This window comes from Mobula hypostoma, chromosome 2 (genome assembly GCF_963921235.1).
Source record: "Mobula hypostoma chromosome 2, sMobHyp1.1, whole genome shotgun sequence".
Lineage (NCBI taxonomy): Eukaryota > Metazoa > Chordata > Chondrichthyes > Myliobatiformes > Myliobatidae > Mobula > Mobula hypostoma.
This window is the reverse complement of record NC_086098.1, coordinates 176,149,301-176,166,799: the sequence shown is the minus strand read 5'-3', so window position 1 is coordinate 176,166,799 and position 17,499 is coordinate 176,149,301. Positions and strand designations below refer to the sequence as shown.

The 17,499-nt window shown below is 40.7% G+C and overlaps 1 protein-coding gene across 4 annotated transcripts in view; it reads left to right on the top strand.

Annotated features, from left to right (window-relative positions):
• Positions 1 to 17,499, top strand: part of ncoa6 (nuclear receptor coactivator 6) — a 72,970-nt gene that overhangs the window by 9,775 nt on the left and 45,696 nt on the right. For 3 of the 4 annotated variants that reach the window (XM_063041126.1, XM_063041129.1, XM_063041128.1), the window contains exons 2-8: positions 120 to 234; positions 1,864 to 2,025; positions 4,981 to 5,241; positions 6,508 to 6,663; positions 7,459 to 7,572; positions 12,105 to 12,248; positions 16,008 to 16,766. In XM_063041126.1, coding sequence (XP_062897196.1) covers positions 5,019 to 5,241; positions 6,508 to 6,663; positions 7,459 to 7,572; positions 12,105 to 12,248; positions 16,008 to 16,766 — 1,396 coding nt within the window. In that variant the 5' untranslated portion in view covers positions 120 to 234; positions 1,864 to 2,025; positions 4,981 to 5,018. The remainder of the gene's footprint in view (positions 1 to 119; positions 235 to 1,863; positions 2,026 to 4,980; positions 5,242 to 6,507; positions 6,664 to 7,458; positions 7,573 to 12,104; positions 12,249 to 16,007; positions 16,767 to 17,499) is intronic. The other variant, XM_063041127.1, reaches the window with a different exon arrangement.

The following is a 17,499-nucleotide window of genomic DNA, read 5'->3' as shown; positions in this document are numbered from 1 at the left end:
CCCATTATCCATAGTACCATACAGATGTGGAGACAAATGGGGAAGCATTTGAAACTCAGAACATTATCTTTTCTTGTACCTATATCAGCAAACCCCTCTTTTATCCCCCCCATGTATAGATGGGGCCTTTGATGCACGGCGAGAATTAGGGATACGCAACGTTGAAGAAGGGATTTTTGCATCATTTCGGCAGCTCCAGGACAAATTCGGATTGCGAAAGAGTCATTTTTTCAGGTATCTCCAGCTAAGACACTATATAAGATCACATCTTTCTGGTTTTGAGATGGCAGAACCTAATAAATTAGATAATCATTTAAGATCATGTTTAGGGACAGAACACATCATCGGCTATCTGTATGATACCGTACAAAACAAGTGTCATACAACAATGGATATATAAAGAGTGGGAAGAGGAGTTGGGTACAGAGATAGAGGAGGTTATATGGAATGAGGCTTTGGAGTATGTTGACTCCTGTTCCATCAATGCCAGGCATTGTTTAATACAATTTAAAATCCTACATAGACTACATTACTCAAAAGTAAGGATTTATAAAATATTCCCAGAGGTGTCCCCAATGTGTGAGAAATGCAAGTCCTCGGAGGCAAATTTGTTACATAGTTATGCTTTATGTCCCAGGATACAAGAGTATTGGAAGCAAATATTTGAGGTCCTGTCGAAGATACTAAAGGTTCAGATGATACCAGACCCCATTTTAATAATTTTTTGGAACTTTTGCGAGGTCAAATAAATTCCAGGCTACCCAGCAACAACTCCTGATTTGTAGCATACTTAATGGAAAGAAACTCCTACTGATGTTCTGGAAAAAGGAGAAAACTCCATCACTCAGGCAATGGCTGGCTGCATTAAAGGATACTCTGCATCTAGATAGGATAAGATGCGTTATCAAGGACAGACTCAGGGAATTTGAAAAAAAAATCTGGCAACCATTACTGTTGTATTTAGAAGAGACCGACAGCTGAATTAAGTGTGGGGGGCGGTAGGACCTAAACAGCACATATGGGAGGGGGAAAGGAGACAGGGTGGTAGGGTTTCCTTTGCTTTTTGCTTGTTTACTATACGTACATTCATTTGACTTTCATTATGTTGTTATAAGAAAGAAAAGAAAAAAGCATTGTACTTTAGGACATTGTCGGTTGTGGTTAAGCTGATGTTCCACAATAAAAACATTTGAAAACATATATGTAACCATATAAAATCCTGAGATTCATTTTCTTGTAGGCATTCTCAGTAAATACAAAGAAAAGACAATGAAATCAATGAAAAATTGCACACAACAAAAGCAAACAATTAATATGCAAAAGCACACAAAACAATAATAAATAAGCAATAAATATCAAGACCATGAGTTGTAGGGTCCTTGAAAGTGAGTGCATAAATTGCAGAATCAGTTCAGTGTTCGGGTGAGTGAAGTTATTCCTTTTGGTTCAAGACACCGGTGGTTGAGGGGAAATAATGGTTTATGAACCTGATGGTGTGGGCCTTGAGAACTGACTTTTTCCATAAGAAAATATTATTATACACACTGGAACTACTTCAGTTAGTCTGGTAATGTTCTACATTGGGAATTCACTTTTTTAAATGTGGGATTGGCACAGTATTTTGATTTGTACATTTTCATCACTTAAATTTTAAGTCCAAGGGCAAAAATATACATACTGAGGTAAGAAATGCTGCTGTTGGAAGTAATTTCTGTTCTTATTAAAAAATGTTCAGGAGTCATTTAAAGGACTAACTGTAGGTGCATCACTCTGTACCTGTTATTGACAACTTTTGGGATCCTGAAAATTTTGATCACTGCTGTCCAGCTTTTCATCATTTGAAATATGTTCTATCTTTTTTAGATGTGAAGTGGATGACTTCGCATTTCCCTGCATCGACATCCATTTGCCAGTTTTGCCCACTCAGTTTTAATCTCCTTGAAATCTAATGCGACCTTGCTTGTGTCATCTGCAAACTTGGATATGTGGCCTTCTATCCTGTCATCCAAATGATTTATAAATATGGTGAGTTGTTACGGCCATAATATTTGTTAAACCTCACAATTCACTTCCTACCCCTCATCCTTAATCAGACTCTGTCAATAATTTATCTTCAGTCAATAAATTGAACTGAGGTCTAATTGGTTAATGTGATTCTGCTCTGTACTTGGACATGGACTTTGCTAAATGTATAATGAGTTGGATCATGCTAGTTTTTAGCCACCAATTCTGTAGGGGAACCACCAGGTAGCTGCAGTGCATCTCAGTCCTGCCCAAAATGTCTACGTCCTAATACTGCTTTGTAACATGCTAGAAGTATAGTTGTACACTCAGTGGCCACTTAATTATGTACCACCTGCCCCTAATAAAGTGGCCAGTGACAATATAATCTTGGTCTTCGGCTGCTGTAGCCCATCCACTTCAAGGTTCAGCGTTTTGTGTGTTCAGAGGTGCTCTTCTCCACACCACTTTGTAACATTTTGTTACTTGAGTTACTGTCACCTGTCAGCTTGAACCAGTCTGGCCATTCTCCTTTGACCTCTCTCATTAACATAGTATTTGCATTCACATAACTGCAGTTCACTGGATGTTTTTTGTTTCCTCACATCATTCTCTGTAAACTCTAGAGATTGTTGTGCGTGAAGATCCAAGTGATCAGCGTTTTCTGAGATACTCAAATCACCCTGTTTGGCACCAACAATCATTCCATGGTCGAAGTAATTTCTTCCCTCGATGTGATGTTTGGTCTGAACATCTAAACCTCTTGACCATGTCTGCGTGCTTTTATGCATAGAGTTGCTGCCACATAACCATATAACAATTACAGCACGAAAACAGGCCATCTCGGCCCTTTTAGTCCGTGCCGAACTCTTACTCTTACCTAGTCCCACTGACCTGCACTCAGCCCATACCCTCCATTCCTTTCCTGTCCATATATCTATCCAATTTAACTTTAAATGACAACATCGAACCTGCCTCAACCACTTCTGCTGGAAGCTTGTTCCACACAGCTACCACTCTCTGAGTAAAGAAGTTCCCCCTCATGTTACCCCTAAACTTTTGCTCTTTAACTCTCAACTCATGTCCTCTTGTTTGAATCTCCCCGACTCTCAATGAAAAAATCCTATCCACGTCAACTCTATCAATCCCCCTCATAATTTTAAATACCTCTATCAAGTCCCGCCTCAACCTTCTACACTCCAAAGAATAAAGACCTAACTTGTTCAACTTTTTTCTGTAACTTAGGAGATGAAACCCAGGCAACATTTTAGTAAATCTCCTCAGTATTCTCTCAATTTTATTGACATTTTTCCTATAGTTCGGTGACCAGAACTGTACACAATACTCCAGTTTTGGCTTCATGAATGCCTTATACAATTTCAAAATTACATCCCAACTCCTATACTCAATGCTCTGATTTATAAAGGCCAGCATACCAAAAGCTTTCTTCACCACCCTATCCACATGAGATTCCACCTTCAGGGAACTATGCACTGTTATTCCTAGATCTCTCTGCTCTATTGCATTCTTCAATGCCCTACCATTTACCATGTATGTCCAATTTTGATTAGTCCTACCAAAATGTAGCACCTCACATTTATCAGCATTAAACTCCATCTGCCATCTTTCAGCCCACTCTTCTAAGTGGTCTAAATTTCTCTGCAAGCTTTGAAAACCTACTTCATTATCCACAACTCCACCTATCTTAGTATCATCTGCATACTTACTAATCCAATTTACCACCCCATCATCCAGATCATTAATATATATGACAAACAACATTGGACCCAGTACAGATCCCTGAGGCACACCACTACACACCATCTTCCAATCTGACACACTGTTATCGACCACTGCTGTCTGGCGTCTCCCATCCAGCCACTGCTGAATCCATTTTACAACTTCCATATTGATGCCCAACGGTTGAACCTTCCTAACTAACCTTCCGTGTGGAACCTTACGGAAGACCATATAGACAACATCCACCGCTTTACCTTCGTCAACTTTCCTAGTAACCTCATCAAATGATTGATTAGATACTTGATAGGAGAGTAGGTATTCAGGTGTATCTGATAAAGTGCTACTGAGTGTATGTCTGATCGCCTCCTCACTGCTGGAATTGGAAACTGAGTTCAGCATCAGTTCCTGGGTTGTACTGAGGTGAGCAGCAGGGTTCATTTTGTTTCTGCCCACACAGCTTTAGCTGGGTCTAACTGATAGAGCAAACACTACCTAATTCATTTGAATCAGGTCACCAATTTTTGTTAAAAAGGCAAGATGTTTTTAATAATATCTGAAGTACAGTGGTGGCCAGAAGTCCCAAGTGTAGACCTCAGAATATTGCTTGGGCCTCCAGAGCAATGGGAGCAGTGTGGTTCTGAGGATCCAGCAAGATGTGGGTGAGATAATGGTCAAATATGATCTTGTCTAATTAAATGTAGAGTTGAAATTCAAGTAGAGATGTTTAAAGATGATTGTAATTGTTTTAAAATTATTATTGTCGTATTTGGTTGATAACCCTGATATGAGTAACATTAATACTAAAATGTTCTGAATAAGAATGTCAAAAAAACTATTTTGAGAAGGTTTTAATGCCCTTGGGCAGCTGGGATGATTGCTCAATGTGTCTTCAAACCTCCTATTTTAGACGAGAAAATCTGCAGATGCTGGAAATCCAAGCAACACACACACACACGATGCTGGAGGAAATCAGCAGGCCAAGCAACATCTATGGAAAGGAATACAGTCGATATTTCAGGCCGAGACCTTTCATCAGAAATCGGACCCTTCCTGCTGAAGGGTCTCAGCCCAAAATGTCGACTGTACTCACTTCAATAGATGCTGCCTGGCCTGCTCAAGTTCCTCCAGCATTATGTGTGTTGCACCTATTTTAGGATTGTCCTAGCATGTGAGTCATATGAATTTGAACTACCCCCAAGGTGTTTATTGTGTATTAACTTGCTCTAATTTTGTCAACAGCTTCTATGGCTCACCATCTGGCCTCAATCTGAAACAAAATGGATTCAGATGACCTACCTAATGTAGAAGGCATGTTTGGCTCCATGTGGTCTACACCCACTGAGGAAATGAACCTGGAGCCAGATAAAGGTCAGCTGGATCTGGAAGTCGGGGAGGATGACTTCACAGTACGGATCGCTTTCAAGGGGAACATGAAGGATGTTGATTTTGCAAATAAACTAGACCTAATCGTTAATAACATGCCATGCCTTCTGAAAATGGGTAAGAATTCCATCCAAGAAATGCTTTCCATCCAAAAATGTCGCCTTTCTTTTAAATCAAAATAACGTATTTTCACTGTTATTTGTGTAAGAAAATTCACCTAATTTCTGTAAAGTTAATTTCTATGCAATGTTTATCATCTCTAATGGTGGCAGTCACAATATTTGCTCATTTTTCTTGAGATTATAAGACAAACCAGAATTAAGCCATTCAGCCCTTTGAGTCTGCTCCTTCATTCAATCTTGGCTCAAGTATTTTCTCTCTCAACACCATTCTCCTGCCTTCTCCGAATAACCTTTGATGACATTCCTAATTAAGAACATATCAACCTATACTTTAAATATGCCCAATGATTTGGCCTCCAGGAGAAGTTTTAATCAATATGTATTCTGAAATAATTCCTTGTGGGAGCAACAGATGTGGCTTCTTTAAATCTTCATGTTCCTGTTGGTTTTTTGAAACTTTTCTATTGTGAGTCTGGGCAGAAGGGTCTCATCAGCTGTGGTTGGCAGCTCATTCAGGAGAAGAAAAATGATCTCGAACCGCCACTGCCTAGCAGCTATACCCATTCATGGGGAAGACTTTGGGAGTAAACCCAGAGGAAAAATCTGCAGCTAGAGTCCCTAGGGAAATCCTTGGCAACTTCTAGAGTAGGTTACATGGTTGACACAACATTGTAGGCGGAAGGGCCTGTAATGTGCAGTTAATTTTCTATGTTCTAAGGCAGTCCTATGTTGAGTTCAATGTTGACTAGCAACACCACTGGTGCCAAACTGTATCAGACTCTGCCGTTCCTTTGGATTCATCAGCTGCATGAAGGGGGCAAGCCTGCTGTGTGGACAACATCTTGCTCTCCATATTGTACTGCCCTAGCTTGAGTACTGGCTTGAGATAGCTAGATGCAGCAGCCATGGTCAACCTCAACCAACGGAGGGCCTGTCTAATGTGAAACTCCTAAGTTACTGGCTTTTAAAGCTGCTCATTCCTGGAACTCCAGAAATATGTGACTTGCATTATCTTGATTTGAGCAAAAATCTGACAAGCAGTTTCTTAACATAAAAGTCCATGAAATCCCTAATGTATCTCTATAAAACATAGTTGGAGGATAATATAACAAGATATTATACCATTGTGGCATAATAATATAACACATAATTTATAAACCACAAAAAGTTTGTAAATATGTAAGTTGAAAGCAACCCTTTTGTAGAACACCAGTTAAAAATCATTACAAGACCATAAAGTGTTTGCTAACTTGTCTACTAGATTCAAAGAAACTGAAGCTTGAGAAAGTGGAGCCATGGAATAGTGTTCGTGTGACATTTAATATTCCCCGAGAAGCTGCAGAGCGGTTACGACTGTTGGCACAGAGTAATAACCAGCAGTTGCGTGACTTGGGCATTCTTTCTGTTCAGATTGAAGGTATGCTATCTCTTCTACCTTCTGGAAGGAGTGGGTATTTTAGCTTTGTTGTGAAGACATTCACCAGCTTGTTACAATTATGGGTGGAAAGTTTGAAAGTTGTTCAAAGTAAGTTTTTTAACGAAGTATGTGTATGTCTCCGTAAGATTTATTTTCTTGTGAGCATTCACAGTAGGACAAGAAATACAATAGAATCAATGAAAAGCTACATACAAAGACTGACTAACAACCAATGTACAAAAGAAGACAATCTGTGTAAATACTGTTTAAATTTCCCCCTGGGATCAATAAAGTATGACGATGACTACTAAAAAAGGACAAATAATAAATAGTGAATAACACTGAGAAAATGAGTTGTAGAGTCCTATAAAATGAGTCTGTAGGTTGTGGAATCGGTTCAGTGTTGAGGTGAGTGAAGACTGTTTCAGGAGCCTGATGGTTGAAGGGTCCTGGTAGTTTTCCGGATGACAGGAGTGAGAAGAGAGCATAATCTAGATGGTGGAGTGTGGGAGGGGTGGGATCCTTCGTTCTGTGCATGCATTGGTGCACAATCAAAATCTGAAGACTAACATTTTAAAGTGTTATCTGTATAGAATCTCATTGCCCAACTAATACCTAATGTCTTAAACTTGCATGTATCGGGTTCAGACCACATTTGGATTCAGCATGCTGATCAGGTTTGTGTCAGGCTTCAATTTTGTGCTCGTTTGTGGATTTTGTTCGAATATTTCAGTAAAACACAAAGTTACATGAGCTAATTATCTTTTCAGAAATTAAAGTTTGTTTCTTCTTTAGGTGAAGGGGTTATTAATTTGGCTTTAGTACAGCAGAGAAGTCAAGAGATAAGAGTAAATGGACCGGTGAATCAGATCAGAATGGACCCTGGATTTTCTTTGCAAGGAGGACAAGGTATTTCACCTGTTCTGTCTATAATTCTATATTGTCCAATACCACAGTTGTTCCTTTAAATATAGTGCTGATGTATCACTTGAAAAGGCAGGTGCATGTAACTGTTTTCTATTAATTGACTGATAGAATGAAAATAAGGTTAACTTTGGATGAAAGAAGGCTTTAGAGCCACATTCGTTTATCCATTCAGCGAGCTCTCTCCAAGTGCCCAATTCTAGACTTTTCCTTTTAGTACTGTGGGGCATCCAATTTGTTTGTCACTTTTTCTCCATTCCTGCACATAACTGTGCATGAATACTGTAGGTAAGTGGATATTTTGCATGTTTTATTAACTAAATTAAATTATTTATTAGTTGTTAACTAAGTTGTGTCCAGATTCCTAACTGATGAGATGTCTCTATATTTGTGGCTGAAATAAAGACCACGGAGTCTCTGTGGGTGGAAGTTAAGAACAGGAAAGGATCAATAACTCTACTGGACCACACAATAGTAACAGGGACATCGAGGAGCAGATAGGGAAACAGATTCTGGAAAAGTGCAATAATAACAGGGTTCTCATGGGGAGATTTTAATTTTAATTTCCCAAATATAGATTGGCATGTCCCCAGAGCGAGAGGTTTAGATGGGGTGGAGTTTGTTAGGTGTGTCCAAGAAGTTTTCTTGACACAGTATGTAGGTAAGCCTACAAGAGGAGAGGCTGTGCTTGATCTGGTATTAGGAAATGAACCTGGTCAGGTGTCAGATCTCTCAGTGGGAGAGCATTTTGGAGATAGTGATCACAATTCTATCTCCTCTACCGTAGCATTGGAGAGAGATAGGAACAGACAAGTTAGGAAAGCGTTTAATTGGAGTAAGGGGAAATATGAGGCTATCAGGCAAGAACTTGGAAGCATAAATTGGGAACAGATGTTCTCAGGAAAATGTACGGAAGAAATGTGACAGATGTTCAGGGGATATTTGCGTGGAGCTTTGCATAAGTGCGTTCCAATGAGACGGGGAAAGGATGGTAAGGTGCAGGAACCATGGTGTACAAAGGCTGTTGTAAGTCCAGTCAAGAAGAAAAGAAGAGCTTACGAAAGGTTCAAAAAAACTAGGTAATGATAGAGATCCAGAAGATTATAAGGCTAGCAGGAAGGAACTTAAGAAAGAAATTAGGAGAGCCAGAAGGGGCCATGAGAAGGCCTTGGCAGACAGGATTAAAGAAAACCCCAAGGCATTCTACAAGTATGTGAAGAGCAAGAGGATAAGGCATGAGAGAATAGGACCAATCAAGTGTGACAGTGGAACAGTGTGTATGAAACTGGAGGAGATAGCAGAGGTACTTAATGAGTACTTTGCTTCAGTATTCACTATGGAAAGTGATCTTGGCGATTATAGGGATGACTTGCAGCAGACTGAAAAGCTTGAACATGTAGTTTCTAAGAAAGAAGATGTGTTGGTGCTTTTGGAAAGTATCAAGCTGGATAAGTCACCGGGACCAGACGAGGTGTAACCCAGACTACTGAGGGAGGAGATTGCTAACCGTTGGCGATGATCTTTGCATCATCAGTGGGGATGGGAGAGGTCCTGGAGGATTGGAGGGTTGGGGATATTGTTCCCTTATTCAAGAAAGGGAGTAGAGATAGCCCAGGAAATTATAGACCAGTGAGTCTTACTTCAGTGGTTGATAAGTTGATGGAGAAGATCCTGAAAGGAAGGATTATGAACATTTGGAGAGGCATAATATGATTATGAATATGGCTTTGTGAATGGCAGGTCATGCCTTCGAGCCTGATTGAATTTTTTGAGGATGTGATGAAGGTAGAGCAGTTGATGTAGTGTATATGGTTTTCAACAAGGCATTTGACAAGGTACCCCATGCAAGGCTTATTGAGAAAGTAAGGAGGCATGGTATCCAAGACACATTGCTTAGTGGATCCAGAGCTGGCTTGCCCACGGAAGGCAAAGAGTGGTTTTAGACTGGTCATATTCTGCATGGAGGTCAGTGACTAGTGGTATGCCTCAGGGACCCCTGCTATTCGTGATTTTTATAAATGACCCGGATGAAGAAGTGGAGGGATGGGTTAGTAAGTTTGCTGATGACACAAAGGTTGGAGGTGGTGTGGATAGTGTGGAGGGCTGTCAGAAGTTACAGCAGGACGTTGATAGGATGCAAAACTGGGCGGAGAAGTGGCAGATGGAGTTTCCCAGGGCTGAAATGGCTAGCACAAGAGGGCACAGTTTTAAGGTGCTTGAAAGTAGGTTTTCTATGTTTCTACTGGCAAAATGATATATTCTCAGTTAATGTATTATGCTAGGAAAGATTACCCCAATGACTGCATTTAAACTGGTCAACTTTACTGATCAGTAAAATTATTTGTATCTGATAATATGGTATTTGTATTAAAAGTACTCATTGTATTAAAACAACTGAGCAAAAATGAGCATTGTTTCGTTTAGCTCTCTACATGGGTGCTACGGTAGCATAGCAGTTAGCACAATGCTATTATGATTTGGGGTGTTGGAGTTCAGAATTCAACCCTGGCATCGTCTGTAAGGAATCTGTGTGTCCTGCCTGTAAAATGACGTGGGTTTCCTTTGCGTGCTTTGGTTTCCTCCCACGGTCCAAAGATGTACCGGATTGGTTAATTGGTAATTGTAAATTGTCCTGTGATTAGGTTAGGATTAAATCAGCGGTTGCTGGGTGAGGCGGATTGATTGGCTGGAAGGGTCAATTTGGAATGCCTCCGATCTGCCAATTAAATTTGCTGACGACGCTACATTGACTGGCCTTATCACAAACAATAACGAGGTGGCCTACAGGGAAGAAGTCATATCTCTGACACTGTGGTGTCAAGAAAACAACCTCTCCCTCAATGTCGCAAAAACAAAGGAGCTGGTTGTGGATTACAGGAGGAATGGAGACGGGCTAACCCCAATTGACATCAATGGATCTGGGGTTGAGAGGGTAAAGAGTTTCAACAACATCCACAACAGCACCGCTTTCACCTCAGATGGTTGAGGAAGTTTGGTATGGGCCCCCAAATCCTAAGAACTTTCTACAGGGGCACAATCAAGAGCATCCTGACTGGCTGCATCACTGCCTGGTATGGAAACTGTACCTCCCTTAATCGCAGGACTCTGCAGAGAGTGGTGCGGACAGCCCAGAGCATCTGTAGTTGTGAACTTCCCATGATTCTGGACATCTACAAGGACAGGTGTGTAAAAAGGGCCCAAAGGATCATTGAGGACCCAAGTTAACCCAACCACAAACTGTTCCAGCTGCTACCATCCAGGAAATGGTACTGCAGCATAAAAGCCAGGACCAACAGGCTCTGGGACAGCTTCTTCCATCGGCCATCAGACTGATGAACTCACGTTTATTTGAGTGTACTCTATATTACATTGACTGTTCTATTTATTATAAATTACTATGATTGCACATTTCACATTTAGATGGAGACATAATGTAAAGATTTTTACTCCTCATGTATGTGAAGGAAGTAAGAAATAAAGTCAGTTCAATTCAATCTGTGCTGTATCTATAATCAAAATCAGGTTTGATATCACTGCATATGTCATGAAAATTGTTAACTTTAAGACAGCAGCAGCACAATGCAATACACAATAATAGTGGGGAAAAAACTGAATTAGAGTAAATGTATATACAATTAGTGCAAAAAAGTAGTGAGGTAGTGTTCATGGGTTCAGTGGCCATTCAGAAATCAGATGGCAGAGGGGAAGAAGCTGTTCCTTAATAATTGAGTATGTGCCTTCAGGCTCCTGTACCTCCTTCCTGATGGTAGAAACGAGGAGAGAGCATGTCCTGTGAGATGGGGATCCTTAATAATGGATGCAGCCTTTTTGAGGCATCGCTCCTTGAAGATGTCCTGGATACTATGGAGGCCAGTGCCCATGATGGAGCTGACTGAATATAGAACTGCAGCTTGCTTTGATCCTGTACAGATGCCCCCCAGTACTAGATTGTGATGCAGCCAGTTAGAATGCTCTCCAAGGTACATCTGTAACAATTTTGTAGTGTTTTTGGAGACATACCAAATCTTCTCAAACTCCTAATGAAATATAGATGCTATTATGCTGCCCTTGTAACTGCATCGTTATGTTGGGTCCAGGTTAGATCCTCAGGTATATTGACACTCAGGAATTTGACATTGTGCGCACTTCCCACTTCTGGTCCCTCTGAGTAATGGTGTGTGTTCCCTCATCTTACCCCTTTTGTTGTCTAGTCAGTTCTTTGGCCTTACTGGCGTTGAATGCAAGGTTGTTACATCTCACTCCTGTACGCCCTCTTGTCACCATCTGAAATTCTGCCAATAATGTATCGTCAGCAAATTTATAGATGGCTGAATGACAATTAAACTTGATCTTGAACTTAGAAAGATTTTTAAAAAGCATGCATGCTTGTTAATGTTGAGAAAACATTGGTTCTGAATTGGGAAAATGTTGTCCTGGATGCAAATGCTATTAAGACAATTAGAATTTGGCAAATTATTCAACAGAATTCTAATTTATTGTTCTATTTTTGGAAACAGGTTTGATTCGAGTTAACAACCCATCTGCTCCCATGATCCCTTCAAGTAGCAATATGGCAGCTTCCTTGGCTGGCGGTGGAGCCAATTCAGAGCTAATGCAAAATAGATTACCACATCCTTCCTCACGACCCACTGCTCAGCCTGGTAAGAAAGGGATGTTGTCCATTAAAAAATGCAGTTACCTACAAGAGACAAAAGTTTTTCTGTCCAGTTCTTTCAGTTTTAATTTTTTTACTTTTTATTTTTCTATGCAGGTTTTAATGTTTTGGGAAAGTTGCTATTTGTAGTACATTCATTTATGAAAGTGTACTTACTGTTTAGCTTGAGTAAAGTTTATGGAATAAACATGAGGTTTGTAAATTAGTTTCTAATCACCAAAGGTCTTTGTATGGAAATACATCCAAATGTTTTCCTGCTTTGCAATTGTTACACCAACTCTTTGAACCTCTTTATTTTGCATAACTGGGTGCTCCAATTTGAACAGAAAACTCTTAACACTCTCAGTTTATAGTCTTCAAGTTGTGTAGGAAAGTTTTCAAAATGAATTATTTAAATTAACGTACCAAAAAGCATTGACTATTCACAGGAACTTACTGTGCAATTTCCTGATAGAATTTATTTTTTTGTTTGCTTATTTTAGTGTAGTCACATGTACCAAGGTAAGTGGGGACAAACTGTTTTGCGTGCCATCCATCAAGTGCATTGTTGTTGGACAAAGGAATACAATAACAGAATGGAGCATAAACTGTTACAGAGAAAGTGCAGTGCACACAGTCAGCAAAGTGCCTGGCCTTGTAGATTGTGAGGTCAAGACTCCATCTTATTTTCTAGAATTCTGTTCACTCATCTTCAAACACACAATAAAAGTTGCCCTTGAGCTTGAGTCCTTTCAGGCTTTGGGTACCTTCTGCCCGACGGGACGGGGGTCGAAAAGAGGATGACCAGGGTGGATGGAGTCTTTGATTACGTTGATTCCTTCACCAAGGCTGACAGAAATCTGTCTCCTTCTTTAGGGATCTTTTTCCCCTTACTTGACCAAATGAATCGGTGATTGAAACCAGAAACTTTTATGCAGTGTCACATTCCTTTGTGGAAGATCAAAAATCACTCTAAGGCTGACTACGGTTGTAAATTTGTTCTCATAAAATATGAAAAACTAGAATAATTTTTTAAGAAGGTCTTAACCAGTTTTTCTCATTTCATACAATTTAATATGTGTGCAATCTGATGCTTTGAGAATACATGCGCAATCTGATGCTTTGAGAACTTAGCTGATGCCAAAAAAAAGAAACACGTTGCTGCTGTCCCTTACTTTACCTCACAGAATCAGGTTTGTTTAGGGAGCTTAAGGTAAAGAAATCCTTAGGAGACAGTGATCATAATATGATAGAACTCACCCTGCAGTTTGAGAAGATGTGCCAGTATTATAGTGGAATAAACAGAATTACAGAGGCATGAGTGAGGGGCTGGCCAATGTTGATTGGAAGGAGACACTAGCAGGGATGATGACGGTGCATGATGGCTGGAGTTTCTGGGGCAATTCGGAAAGTACAGGATAGATATATCCCAATCATGAATAAGTATTCCAAAAGGACAGCATAAAAGCAAAAGAGAGGGCATGTAATACAGCAAAAATTAGTAGGAAGTTATTGGATTGGGAAGTTTTTAAAAATCAACAGAAAGTAACTAAATAAAACCAAAAGGAGAGAAAAGATGAAAAATGAAGAAAAGCAAGTCAGTATTATCAAAGAGGTTCCCAATTGTTTTTTCAAATATATAAAGAGTGACTGAGAAATGAGTAGATATTGGACTGCTGGTAAATGATGGTGGAGAAGTAGTAATGGGGGACAAGAAATGGAGAGCAAGTATATTGTGTCAATCTTCACCATGGAAGACACAAGCAATATGCCAGAAATTTGAGTGTCAAGGCTTGCTTATTTCGGCTTTTTTCTTAAAGATGTGCTGGGTGCATCCCGGCTACCGCTGCATTCTCCACGGCAATATATCGGTCTGCGGCTTGGGGGTTGGGGTGGTGGGACACTGGGGTGTCATCTCATCGTCTTCGGTTTCCATCAGGGCAGGCAGGTCATCTTCTTTTATGTCTGCCTGCCTCAATGTCGAGGGTCAAGGTTTGTCGTCTGCTGTGGAAGGCTTGAAAAACGGCAGTATGCTTGACTACTTAGTCTCGCGCATTTTTCTATCATCTCATGCAGTTGCTTTACGTTCAGTTCCTGGACGACTTCACTTTCAGTTCGTTTGCTACTGCTTTTGGTTTCGATTGTTATCCTTTCCTCTTCCAATTGCATCAGCTCTTCATCTATCAGTTCTTGGGTCATGGGATGCCAAAACCTCTTCAACATCATCTTCGTCAGCTTCCACAAGCCAAACTCACTTTGTCCTTACTTCGTTCACCACGATCGAAATGCTTAAGTATGTCTAGTTTTATGCCAAGTGTAACACCCTTACAAGCTCTTTTTAGGCTTTTCTGATACCTTAGAACTCATCTTGCAAACGGATGCTCAAAATATATCAATATAAAGCACAGATGCTCACAGGCACGAATGTAGGCTAGAATGCAGTTCCGGGGGAGAAGCTTGGCTGCCCGGGGCACGCGCTGCCTTTTTTCGCGCGCTGCTTTTTTTTGTAACAGTGAGAACACCACCTGTTAGCAAAAACAGGTAACTAATGTTGGTCTTTCATAATAGTGAGGTTTTGTAAAGCAAACGTTTGAAAAGCAGGGGACACCTGTACTATAAAACTCTATTAATTCATAATTATTGATGAAGGAACGATAGTGTACACAGCTGTGTTCTTTTGATTGAACATAAGTGAACCAAATAAGAGCAGATAATGGACTGCCTCACGTTGCTTTTGATGATTGCATCCTTCAAATCTTTATTTTCATTGTAACATTCAAGATAATTGTCAATACCTTTAAATTCCTTGTAGTTCCTAATTTGAAGTAGTGACATCGTTTCATTTTTACTCCAAGCCGTTTCTTGCATCTGCAAGCATGGATGCTTGAAACTACTGTGAGCAAAACGGTTCTGAATGTCTTACTGCTTATTTCTCACCATCAGACACCAAAAAAAAATGCTTCTTGAACACAAACACATGCAACTGACGCTATTTAAAAGCTGTTTGCTCTAAGCACAGTGTTGTCTAACACCCCCACAAGTGCTCTCAACTGCTGCTAAAACAGTTAGAAACTGTTCGGCAGCAGTCTCTTGTCACAATTAAGCAACATAATGTCCAAAATAAATGAAGGGAATCCTGGCTTTTTTCTCAGTTTTTTTTTCTTTAAGAGTTGTCCCAAATAAACAGTTGGCCTGATTAACCGATGGCCAAATTAAATGGAATACATTGTATTTCAAGGTCTTGATGATATAGGAACATGCTTAAACTTGGCTTAATTGGCACACTCTAAATATGTCCTTTTACAAACACTTCCTTCCTGTTTTCTTTTGAGAGCAGGTTTCCTAACCTGTGGTCCACAGACCCCTTGCTGAATGATATTGGTCTATGGCGTAAAAAGGGTTGGAAACCCTTGTCTTAGAGGGTAAAATTAAAAATGGCAGATGTTGGAACTCTGAAAGAGAAGCAGAAAAATACTAGAACCACATGCATTAGACAACGTACTGTAGAGCATTGTGCTAACCACTACGCTGTCATGCTGCCTTAATTCCTGGAATCTCGCAGTTGCATTGAAAAGTCATATTTCTTGGGGAGTTACCCCTTAAAATATGAATCTAATTAGTATTTACAACGTCAAATTTAAAAACACAATCCTATTTGTTTCTTCTAGTAGAACTTGAGTGCATTCTAACATTATAATAGTATTTCTTATAATAAAAAATCTCAGATTTGAATTTACAACCGCATTGCGTTTTATTTTCTAACCAGGTATGGATTCTGTTCTCTCGACTCTGAACATTCAAACTGCAGGACACCCCTCCGGATCATTGCCTCAGCAGCCTCACATTGTGCAGACAATGTCCACCAACCGGCAGGTCGCCCCAGCCAACCTACAGCAGCACCAGTTGCAGGGAGGTCGACCTCCATTTAATCCAGCTCAGATTTCCATGGCTGGCACGTGGAATCAGGTCCCAGCAGCAGCAATCCAATCCCCCTCCAGCCAGGGGGCTCTAGGGACTTTGGCAAATCCTGTGTGGAAGAAGGCTCCTATGCCTGGACAAATGCAGCCCCAGCAACTTCAGGCCAGGCCACCCATGGCAACTGTTCAGACCCCTGCTCATCCTCCACCTCCCTACCCATTTGGAAGTCAACAAACATCACAGGCTCATCAAACCTTCTCTCAGCCTTGCAGCTCACCGCAATTTGCATCGCCTCCACCTAAGAACCACCAGGGTGGACCTCCTCGAGTTCCTACGCCCCTGCAGCAGCCACATCTAACCAATAAGTCTCCAGCCTCGTCTCCCTCTACTTTTCAACAAGGCTCCCCCTCTTCCTCTCCAGTCAACCAGCCACAACAGCACATCGGGCCTAGAACACCTCAGAGCAGTTCCCTGCCACAAACGTTTCAGCCCACAGTGTGCCAGAGTTCTCCAAGCCGAGGTCCCATAGTTCAGCAAGGAAACTTACCAGCTGGGTTTATGATGCAAGCAAATCAGGTGGCCCAGAGTGCTCATCCTACCATAGGAGGTAAGTATTTCTTGTTTTTAAAAAAACTTAAAAAGATTTTTTAATAAGGAAAATGTAGTTCTAAAGTGCATCCTGGAGGTTTTGTTTCGAAATACTGGGTGGAACGGGCCCTTTGAGCTATGCTGCCCAGCAACCCACCTACTTATCCCTTGCCTAATCATGGGACAGTGTACAATGACCAATTAACCTACTAACCTGTATGTCTTTGGTCTGTGGGAGGGAGCCCCCACAGTCATGGGAAGTAGCACACAAACATGCTTACAGAGGATGCCAGAATTGAACTCTAAACTCCCCAAGCTATAATAGTATAAAAATTAGAACAGATGGCTTGCCATAGTTGTACAGCCCAAAATGGACCTTAAGCCCATAAGAAAGGGTTGAATAGGTTAGGATTTCATTCCCCAGAGCATAGGAGAATGAGACGACATTTGAAAGTTTTACAAAATTATGAGGGGTGTTGATGAGGTAAAAGCAAACACTTTTTTTCCGTTGAGCTTGGGTGAGACTTGAGCTAGAGGTCATAGGTTAAGCGTGAAAGGTAAAAATTTAAGGGGAACCTCTTCATTCAGAGGGAGGTGAGTGTGTGGAATGAGCTGCCAGCGGAAGTGGCGGGTGCATGTTCAACTTTAACATTTAAGACAAATTTGGAGGGGTATGGAGCACTGTGGTCTGGGTACAGGTGGATTGGACCAGGCAGTTTAATAGTTTGGCATGGACTAGATGGGTTGAAGGG